This window comes from Oncorhynchus nerka, linkage group LG19 (genome assembly GCF_034236695.1).
Source record: "Oncorhynchus nerka isolate Pitt River linkage group LG19, Oner_Uvic_2.0, whole genome shotgun sequence".
In the NCBI taxonomy this organism is placed as follows: domain Eukaryota; kingdom Metazoa; phylum Chordata; class Actinopteri; order Salmoniformes; family Salmonidae; genus Oncorhynchus; species Oncorhynchus nerka.
The window spans coordinates 49,063,941-49,076,145 of record NC_088414.1 but is presented as its reverse complement, the minus strand read 5'-3'; the positions used below and the strand labels follow the sequence as shown (position 1 = coordinate 49,076,145).

The 12,205-nt window shown below is 39.1% G+C and overlaps 1 protein-coding gene and 1 long non-coding RNA gene across 2 annotated transcripts in view; both read left to right on the top strand.

The window, feature by feature from the left end:
* Positions 1-6,086, top strand: part of tmem135 (transmembrane protein 135) — a 37,136-nt gene extending 31,050 nt beyond the window's left edge. The window contains 2 exon segments of the mRNA XM_065005009.1: positions 5,324-5,400; positions 5,403-6,086. Coding sequence (XP_064861081.1) covers positions 5,324-5,400; positions 5,403-5,461 — 136 coding nt within the window. The 3' untranslated portion in view covers positions 5,462-6,086.
* A 4,120-nt stretch (positions 6,087-10,206) lies between these two features.
* LOC135562522 (uncharacterized) lies at positions 10,207-11,347 on the top strand. Its single transcript, XR_010460042.1, has 2 exons — positions 10,207-11,204; positions 11,313-11,347. It is a non-coding gene; the product is annotated as an uncharacterized LOC135562522 (long non-coding RNA).
* Positions 11,348-12,205: the final 858 nt, after the last annotated feature.

Genomic DNA, 12,205 nt, shown 5'->3' with positions numbered 1-12,205 from the left:
ATATACACTATACTATATATACTATATACACTATACTATATATACTATATACACTATACTATATATACTATATACACTATACTATATATACTATATACACTATACTATATATACTATATACACTATACTATATATACTATATACACTATACTATATATACTATATACACTATACTATATATACTATATACACTATACTATATATACTTATATACTATATATACTATATACACTATACTATATATACTATATACACTATACTATATATACTATATACACTATACTATATATACTATATACACTATACTATATATACTATATACACTATACTATATATACTATATACACTATACTATATATACTATATACACTATACTATATATACTATATACACTATACTATATATACTATATACACTATACTATATATACTATATACATTTATACACTATACTATATATACTATACTATATACACTATATACACTATACTATATATACTATATACACTATACTATATATACTATATACACTATACTATATATACTATATACACTATACTATATATACTATATACACTATACTATATATACTATATACACTATACTATATATACTATATACACTATACTATATATACTATATACACTATACTATATATACTATATACACTATACTATATATACTATATACACTATACTATATATACTATATACACTATACTATATATACTATATACACTATACTATATATACTATATACACTATACTATATATACTATATACACTATACTATATATACTATATACACTATACTATATATACTATATACACTATACTATATATACTATATACACTATACTATATATACTATACTATATTTATATACATTATATACTATATATACTATATACACTATACTATATATACTATATACACTATACTATATATACTATATACACTATACTATATATACTATATACACTATACTATATATACTATATACACTATACTATATATACTATATACACTATACTATATATACTATATACATTTATATACTATATATACTATATACACTATACTATATATACTATATACACTATACTATATATACTATATACACTATACTATATATACTATATATACACTATACTATATATACTATATACACTATACTATATATACTATATACACTATACTATATATACTATATACACTATACTATATATACTATATACACTATACTATATATACTATATACACTATACTATATATACTATATACACTATACTATATATACTATATACACTATACTATATATACTATATACACTATACTATATATACTATATACACTATACTATATATACTATATACACTATACTATATATACTATATACATTTATATACTATATATACTATATACACTATACTATATATACTATATACACTATACTATATATACTATATACACTATACTATATATACTATATACACTATACTATATATACTATATACACTATACTATATATACTATATACACTATACTATATATACTATATACATTTATATACTATATATACTATATACACTATACTATATATACTATATACACTATACTATATATACTATATACACTATACTATATATACTATATACATTTATATACTATATATACTATATACACTATACTATATATACTATACTATATATACTATATACATTTATATACTATATATACTATATACATTTAGATACTATACTATATACATTTAGATACTATACTATATACACTATACTATATATACTATATACATTTAGATACTATACTATATATACTATATACATTTAGATACTATATTATATATATTATATATACTATAAACATTTATATACTATATTATATATACTATATACATTTAGATACTATATTATATATACATTTAGATACTATATTATATATACATTTAGATACTATATTATATATACATTTAGATACTATACTATATATACTATATACATTTAGATACTATACTATATATACTATATACATGTAGATACTATATTATATATACTATATACATTTATATACTATACTATATATACTATATACATTTATATACTATACTATATATACTATATACATTTATATACTATATTATATATACTATATACATTTATATACTATACTATATATACTATATACATTTAGATACTATACTATATATACTATATACATTTATATACTATATTATATATACTATATACATTTAGATACTATATACATTTATATACTATATATACTATATACATTTAGATACTATACTATATATACTATATACATTTAGATACCATACTATATACTATATACATTTATTTACTATACTATATACATTTAGGTACTATACTATATATGCTATATACATGTATATACTATACTATATATGCTATAAACATTTAGATACTTTACTATATATATACTATATATACATTTAGATACTATACTATATACATTTAGATACTATATATACTATATACATTTAGATACTATATATTCTATATACATTTATATACTATACTATATATACTATATACATTTAGATACTATATATACTATATACATTTAGATACTATACTATATATACTATATACATTTAGATACTATACTATATACATTTAGATACTATACAATATATACTATATACATTTAGGTACTATACTATATATGCTATATACATGTATATACTATACTATATATGCTATAAACATTTAGATACTATACTATATATATACTATATATACATTTAGATACTATACTATATATACTATATACATTTAGATACTATATATACTATATACATTTATATACTATAGTATATATACTATATACATTTAGATACTATACTATATATACTATATACATTTAGATACTATACAATATATACTATATACATGTTGGTGACTAAAACCCCTCTCCCCTACAGGTGTGGTTGGGGGTTTGTATTGGTAACTAAAACCCCTCTCTCTCCCTACAGGTGTGGTTGGGGGGTTTGTATTGGTGACTAAACCCCCTCTCTCTCCCTACAGGTGTGGTTGGGGGTTTGTATTGGTAACTAAAACCCCTCTCTCTCCCTACAGGTGTGGTTGGGGGTTTGTATTGGTAACTAAAACCCCTCTCTCTCCCTACAGGTGTGGTTGGGGGTTTGTATTGGTGACTAAAACCCCTCTCTCTCTCTCCCTACAGGTGTGGTTGGGGGGTTTGTGTTGTTGACTAAACCCCCTCTCTCTCCCTACAGGTGTGGTTGGGGGGTTTGTGTTGTTGACTAAACCCCCTCTCTCTCCCTACAGGTGTGGTTGGGGGGTTTGTATTGGTGACTAAAACCCCTCTCTCCCTACAGGTGTGGTTGGGGGTTTGTGTTGGTGACTAAAACCCCTCTCTCCCTACAGGTGTGGTTGGGGGTTTGTGTTGGTGACTAAAACCCCTCTCTCTCCCTACAGGTGTGGTTGGGGGTTTGTATTGGTGACTAAAACCCCTCTCTCCCTACAGGTGTGGTTGGGGGTTTGTATTGGTGACTAAAACCCCTCTCTCTCTCCCTACAGGTGTGGTTGGGGGTTTGTATTGGTGACTAAAACCCCTCTCCCTACAGGTGTGGTTGGGGGTTTGTATTGGTGACTAAAACCCCTCTCTCTCCCTACAGGTGTGGTTGGGGGTTTGTATTGGTGACTAAAACCCCTCTCTCTCTCTCCCTACAGGTGTGGTTGGGGGGTTTGTATTGGTAACTAAAACCCCTCTCTCCCTACAGGTGTGGTTGGGGGTTTGTGTTGGTGACTAAAACCCCTCTCTCCCTACAGGTGTGGTTGGGGGTTTGTGTTGGTGACTAAAACCCCTCTCTCTCCCTACAGGTGTGGTTGGGGGTTTGTATTGGTGACTAAAACCCCTCTCTCTCCCTACAGGTGTGGTTGGGGGTTTGTGTTGGTGACTAAAACCCCTCTCTCTCCCTACAGGTGTGGTTGGGGGTTTGTATTGGTGACTAAAACCCCTCTCTCTCCCTACAGGTGTGGTTGGGGGTTTGTATTGGTGACTAAAACCCCTCTCTCCCTACAGGTGTGGTTGGGGGTTTGTATTGGTGACTAAAACCCCTCTCTCCCTACAGGTGTGGTTGGGGGTTTGTATTGTTGACTAAAACCCCTCTCTCTCTCCCTACAGGTGTGGTTGGGGGTTTGTATTGGTGACTAAAACCCCTCTCTCTCTCTCCCTACAGGTGTGGTTGGGGGGTTTGTATTGGTAACTAAAACCCCTCTCTCCCTACAGGTGTGGTTGGAGGTTTGTGTTGGTGACTAAAACCCCTCTCTCCCTACAGGTGTGGTTGGGGGTTTGTGTTGGTGACTAAAACCCCTCTCTCTCCCTACAGGTGTGGTTGGGGGGTTTGTGTTGGTGACTAAAACCCCTCTCTCTCCCTACAGGTGTGGTTGGGGGGTTTGTATTGGTGACTAAAACCCCTCTCCCTACAGGTGTGGTTGGGGGTTTGTATTGGTGACTAAAACCCCTCTCTCTCCCTACAGGTGTGGTTGGGGGTTTGTATTGGTGACTAAAACCCCTCTCTCTCCCTACAGGTGTGGTTGGGGGTTTGTATTGGTGACTAAAACCCCTCTCTCTCCCTACAGGTGTGGTTGGGGGTTTGTATTGGTGACTAAACCCCTCTCTCTCCCTACAGGTGTGGTTGGGGGTTTGTATTGGTGACTAAAACCCCTCTCTCTCCCTACAGGTGTGGTTGGGGGTTTGTATTGGTGACTAAAACCCCTCTCTCTCCCTACAGGTGTGGTTGGGGGGTTTGTGTTGGTGACTAAAACCCCTCTCTCTCCCTACAGGTGTGGTTGGGGGTTTGTGTTGTTGACTAAAACCCCTCTCTCTCCCTACAGGTGTGGTTGGGGGTTTGTGTTGGTGACTAAAACCCCTCTCTCTCCCTACAGGTGTGGTTGGGGGTTTGTATTGGTGACTAAAACCCCTCTCCCTACAGGTGTGGTTGGGGGGTTTGTGTTGGTAACTAAAACCCCTCTCTCTCCCTACAGGTGTGGTTGGGGGTTTGTGTTGGTAACTAAAACCCCTCTCTCTCCCTACAGGTGTGGTTGGGGGTTTGTATTGTTGACTAAACCCCCTCTCTCTCCCTACAGGTGTGGTTGGGGGTTTGTGTTGTTGACTAAAACCTCTCTCTCTCCCTACAGGTGTGGTTGGGGGGTTTGTGTTGGTGACTAAAACCTCTCTCTCTCCCTACAGGTGTGGTTGGGGGTTTGTGTTGGTGACTAAAACCTCTCTCTCCCTCTACAGGTTTGCTTTTATGAACAGGAGGGTGCTGGATGTGTTTGGGACTCAGGCCTCCAGAGACTTCCATGGATTCATGCCCAACAGAACCCCCATTACGCCACCCCGACCCTGAGCCCTGAACAGAACATCACTCTGAGTTGACCCCACACTGTTAGAGGTCAGGGGGTCAGCCAGAGGGGGGGGGGTGTCCTAAATGGAGGCCTGTTTCCTGTAGAGTGCACTACATAGGGAACACATTGGCTCTCTCTAAGGACCTGCGTCTGTGTGAGGACACTTCATAAGGCTGTCTTAAGGATGTTCAACCCGTAGAGGGCAGATGATATTGTATGTAAAGGAGGGAGGGAGGGATTGAGGGAGGGAGAGATTGAGGGAGGGAGAGATTGAGGGAGGGAGAGAGAGATTGAGGGAGGGAGAGATTGAGGGAGGGAGGGAGGGAGAGGGATTGAGGGAGGGGAGAGGGATTGAGGGAGGGGGAATGATTGTGGGAGGGGGAGGGAGGGGGGAGGGAGGGAGAAGGTTTTGGGAAACTGCTCTCGCCGGTAGACGTCTGGACATCTGAGTTGATTTAATATGAGCAATATGGCTTAAACCTATCAGAACCTCTCAGATCTGCCCTGGTGAATAGGGGCTAGGGGAAGGGGCTAGGGCTTGATTTGGGTAACTGAGTTAAGGTGAAGAAGGGGGAGTTTGCTGGACGGTTTTCTAGCTGTTGTCTTGGTAGCGCAGGAGGAGGAGCTCTAACCGTGCCGAGAGGGTGATTTATCAAATCAACTGTTGTGGAAATCAACCTTCTGGGGTTACACTGGCCGTGTCCCAAATTTGGCTTGCGTACTACTTAATAAAATGGCATACTGTGTACTAATCATAATATATATATACTATTTAGCAGTGATGTGGTCGAGTCACTAAATTTCAAGTCCGAATCGAGGCCCAAGTCCCTGGTTCTATACCAGGTTATTAACCCAGTCAGATATAGAGGAGTTATTACCCAGTCAGATATAGAGGAGTTATTAACCCAGTCAGATATAGAGGAGTTATTTACCCAGTCAGAGGAGTTATTAACCCAGTCAGATATAGAGGAGTTATTAACCCAGTCAGATATAGAGGAGTTATTTACCCAGTCAGAGGAGTTATTAACCCAGTCAGATATAGAGGAGTTATTAACCCAGTCAGATATAGAGGAGTTATTAACCCAGTCAGATATAGGAGTTATTAACCCAGTCAGATATAGAGATATAGAGTTATTTACCCAGTCAGATATAGAGGAGTTATTAACCCAGTCAGATATAGAGGAGTTATTAACCCAGTCAGATATAGAGGAGTTATTAACCCAGTCAGATATAGAGGAGTTATTAACCCAGTCAGATATAGAGGAGTTATTAACCCAGTCAGATATAGAGGAGTTATTAACCCAGTCAGATATAGAGGAGTTATTAACCCAGTCAGATATAGAGGAGTTATTAACCCAGTCAGATATAGAGATATTTAGAGTTATTAACCCAGTCAGATATAGAGGAGTTATTAACCCAGTCAGATATAGAGGTGTTATTAACCCAGTCAGATATAGAGGAGTTATTAACCCAGTCAGATATAGAGGAGTTATTAACCCAGTCAGATATAGAGGAGTTATTAACCCAGTCAGATATAGAGGAGTTATTAACCCAGTCAGAGGAGTTATTTACCCAGTCAGATATAGAAGAGTTATTTACCCAGTCAGATATAGAGGAGTTATTAACCCAGTCAGATATAGTGGAGTTATTAACCCAGTCAGATATAGAGTTATTAACCCAGTCAGATATAGAGGAGTTATTAACCCAGTCAGATATAGAGGTGTTATTTACCCAGTCAGAGGAGTTATTAACCCAGTCAGATATAGAGGAGTTATTAACCCAGTCAGATATAGAGGAGTTATTAACCCAGTCAGATATAGAGGAGTTATTAACCCAGTCAGATATAGAGGAGTTATTTACCCAGTCAGATATAGAGGAGTTATTAACCCAGTCAGATATAGAGGAGTTATTAACCCAGTCAGATATAGAGGAGTTATTAACCCAGTCAGATATAGAGGAGTTATTAACCCAGTCAGATATAGAGGAGTTATTAACCCAGTCAGATATAGAGGAGTTATTAACCCAGTCAGAGGAGTTATTAACCCAGTCAGATATAGAGGAGTTATTCACCCAGTCAGATATAGAGGGGTTATTTACCCAGTCAGATATAGAGGAGTTATTAACCCAGTCAGAGGAGTTATTAACCCAGTCAGAGGAGTTATTAACCCAGTCAGATATAGAGATATAAGAGTTATTTACCCAGTCAATATAGAGTCAAATATAGAGGAGTTATTAACCCAGTCAGATATAGAGGAGTTATTAACCCAGTCAGATATAGAGGAGTTATTAACCCAGTCAGATATAGAGGAGTTATTAACCCAGTCAGAGAGAGTTATTAACCCAGTCAGATATAGAGGAGTTATTAACCCAGTCAGATATAGAGGAGTTATTAACCCAGTCAGAGAGAGTTATTAACCCAGTCAGATATTAGAGAGAGTTATTTACCCAGTCAGATATAGAGGAGTTATTTACCCAGTCAGATATAGAGGAGTTATTAACCCAGTCAGATATAGAGGAGTTATTAACCCAGTCAGATATAGAGGAGTTATTAACCCAGTCAGATATAGAGGAGTTATTAACCCAGTCAGATATAACCCAGAGAGGAGTTATTAACCCAGTCAGATATAGAGAGAGTTATTAACCCAGTCAGATATAGAGGAGTTATTTATCCAGTCAGATATATTAACCCAGAGAGGAGTTATTAACCCAGTCAGATATAGAGGAGTTATTTACCCAGTCAGATATAGAGGAGTTATTTACCCAGTCAGATATAGAGGAGTTATTTACCCAGTCAGATATAGAGGAGTTATTTACCCAGTCAGATATAGAGGAGTTATTAACCCAGTCAGATATAGAGGAGTTATTAACCCAGTCAGATATAGAGGAGTTATTTACCCAGTCAGATATAGAGGAGTTATTAACCCAGTCAGATATAGAGGAGTTATTAACCCAGTCAGAGGAGTTATTAACCCAGTCAGATATAGAGGAGTTATTAACCCAGTCAGATATAGAGGAGTTATTCACCCAGTCAGATGTAGTGTAGAGGCAAGAGGGATTTAGTCAATACATTGTTGGCTATCCTTTTCCTTTCTTTCTGTGGCTACGTTCAATAGGCTACCAGCAATGTTACCATGTTAGCTAGCTAGCTAATGAGGTATTATGACTGAACAAGGTTTAGTGTAGCCTAAACAAAAACTATCTGACTAGAAAGCTGACGGCCACTGGGTTAGCTATGGTGAAGCAGGAGAGTTGGGTATCTAACTAGAAAGCCGACAGTCACTGGGTTAGCTATGGTGAAGCAGGAGAGTTGGGTATCTAACTAGAAAGCTGACAGTCACTGGGGTAGCTATGGTGAAGCAGGAGAGTTGGGTATCTAACTAGAAAGCCGACAGTCACTGGGTTCGCTATGGTGAAGCAGGAGAGTTGGGTATCTAACTAGAAAGCTGACAGTCACTGGGTTAGCTATGGTGAAGCAGGAGAGTTGGGTATCTAACTAGAAAGCTGACAGTCACTGGGTTCGCTATGGTGAAGCAGGAGAGTTGGGTATCTAACTAGAAAGCTGACAGTCACTGGGTAGCTATGGTGAAGCAGGAGAGTTGGGTATCTAACTAGAAAGCTGACAGTCACTGGGTAGCTATGGTGAAGCAGGAGAGTTGGGTATCTAACTAGAAAGCCGACAGTCACTGGGTTCGCTATGGTGAAGCAGGAGAGTTGGGTATCTAACTAGAAAGCCGACAGTCACTGGGTTCGCTATGGTGAAGCAGGAGAGTTGGGTATCTAACTAGAAAGCTGACAGTCACTGGGTTAGCTATGGTGAAGCAGGAGAGTTGGGTATCTAACTAGAAAGCTGACAGTCACTGGGTTCGCTATGGTGAAGCAGGAGAGTTGGGTATCTAACTAGAAAGCTGACAGTCACTGGGTAGCTATGGTGAAGCAGGAGAGTTGGGTATCTAACTAGAAAGCTGACAGTCACTGGGTAGCTATGGTGAAGCAGGAGAGTTGGGTATCTAACTAGAAAGCTGACAGTCACTGGGTTCGCTATGGTGAAGCAGGAGAGTTGGGTATCTAACTAGAAAGCTGACAGTCACTGGGTTCGCTATGGTGAAGCAGGAGAGTTGGGTATCTAACTAGAAAGCTGACAGTCACTGGGTTCGCTATGGTGAAGCAGGAGAGTTGCCTGCACGATGTGTTTGACCGGAGCCTGTCTGCCCACACTCAACGCTTGCTCCCCCGCAGCTCACCAGCTGATGAAGGCTGGGTGTACTGGGTGCAGGTCACCAGCTGATGAAGGCTGGGTGTACTGGGTGCAGCTCACCAGCTGATGAAGGCTGGGTGTACTGGGTGCAGCTCACCAGCTGATGAAGGCTGGGTGTACTGGGTGCAGGTCACCAGCTGATGAAGGCTGGGTGTACTGGGTGTGTGTACCAAGTGTCAGGAGGTGGTGAATCCTGGACTTGGAATACTACAGCGCTGCTATTTATTACGTTGTGTAAACAAAACAACGCATGCAGTAAGCACCAAGTATCAGGATGCTAGGCTCATCCTACTGAGAATGAGTCATCCTCGTGCAGTTAATTCCCGCCATTTGCTAATCGAAGCACCCCCCCCCCCCCCAGCTGATTATCAACTGTTGTCAGATACACGTGGGTCTGGACAGACGATTCTCTTCCTCAATAAAGTGCAGCGAATTCCATTAGATGAAATGAGTTTGACATCCTGGCATTTAAAGTATTCAACATTTTGTTAAATTTCAGACTATATATATATATATATATATATATATATATATATATAATTTAAAAAAATGAAAAAAAATGGCTTCTGTTTAGGACACAAGTACAGGTTTTGGGACATGGCCACACAATGGGTTAGTGGTTAGAGCGTTGGGCCATTAACCGAAAGGTTGCTAGATCGAATCCCCGAGCTGACAAGGTACAAATCTGTCGTTCTTCCTCCTGAAAGAGACATTGTAAATAAGAATTTGTTCTTAACTGACTTGCCTAGTTAAATAAAGGTTTAATTTTTTTTCTTCCAAAATGGCAACACACACCTCAGTTCAGCAGCACAGTAACTCCTAATCTCTCCACCAGGGGGCAGGCTTGATTCAGTTCTCAATTCCACTTTCCATTTAGTAATTTATTGATTTCAGAGTTCTAATTAAGTGGAAGTTCAGATTAATCATGTACTAAATTTAAAACTCCTTTTATCAAACATTGGACATATTCAATTGACTTCTTTAATTGACTGAGTTAAAACTGTCAGGTCCCAATCCTGCTCTCTCCCTCCCCCCTCTTCCCTCTCTCTCCCTCCACTCCCTCTTCCCTCTCTCTCCCTCCACTCCCTCTTCCCTCTCTCTCCCTCCACTCCCTCTTCCCTCTCTCCCCTTCCCTCTCTCTCCCTCTTCCCTCCCTTCACTCCCTTCCCTCTCTTCCCTCCCTTCCCTCCCCTTTCCCTCTCTCTCCCTCCACTCCCTCTTCCCTCTCTCTCCCTCCACTCCCTCTTCCCTCTCTCCCCTTCCCTCTCTTCCCTCCCTTCTCCCCCCACCCCCTCTTTCTCCAGGTTGAGAAAAACTGATTGTGAAAAGCATCATGTAACATAAATCCCCATGGAAACGTAGCAGAGATCTTTTAAATATAGCAATATACAGACTAATGTATGATACTTGATTATAATCTCAACATATATAAATACATACCAGTATGACAATGTTTGTAATTTATGTATAAAATAATTCAGCAACATGTTTATTAGTATTTGGTTGATGTTTCCAGAAGGTTTGATGACTTTCTATTGGTTGATGTTTCCAGAAGGTTTGATGACTTTCTATTGGTTGATGTTTCCAGAAGGTTTGATGACTTTCTATTGGTTGATGTTTCCAGAAGGTTTGATGACTTTCTATTAAATATTTTGTAAAATCCTGTTGTCTGTTATTTTGGGGATGGAAGTTCCAACAGAGCATCAAGCTGGACATTTCCTCTACGTTCGTGGAGCTCATGTCCAACAGGAAAAACATCTGGGGCAGAGTGATATTGCAAACAGAGGGTGTCTGGAATCAGTCATAGACCTACATGCCACATCCTGCCGTTGGCCACTTAACCCCCAAAGGGCTCCAGGAGTTGTAGTGTTTTACAGTACAGAAAAGACCTGTCTTTAGGACCGTGTATTTACAGAACTGGGACAACTTTTACAATGTTGATGGAATTCAACACATTCAGTTACACACAGCGTTGTTTAAGACTGCCCCTCCACTCTAACCACTAAGCTACCTGCCGCCCCTCCACTCTAACCACTAGGCTACCCTGCCGTCCCTCCACTCTAACCACTAGGCTACCTGCCGCCCCTCCACTCTAACCACTAGGCTACCTGCCGCCCCTCCACTCTAACCACTAGGCTACCTGCCGCCCCTCCACTCTAACCACTAGGCTACCCTGCCGCCCCTCCACTCTAACCACTAAGCTACCTGCCGCCCCTCCACTCTAACCACTAGGCTACCTGCCGCCCCTCCACTCTAACCACTAGGCTACCTGCCGCCCCTCCACTCTAACCACTAGGCTACCTGCCGCCCCTCCACTCTAACCACTAGGCTACCTGCCGCCCCTCCACTCTAACCACTAGGCTACCTGCCGCCCCTCCACTCTAACCACTAGGCTACCTGCCGCCCCTCCACTCTAACCACTAGGCTACCCTGCCGCCCTCCACTCTAACCACTAGGCTACCTGCCGCCCCTCCACTCTAACCACCAGGCTACCTGCCGCCCCTCCACTCTAACCACTAG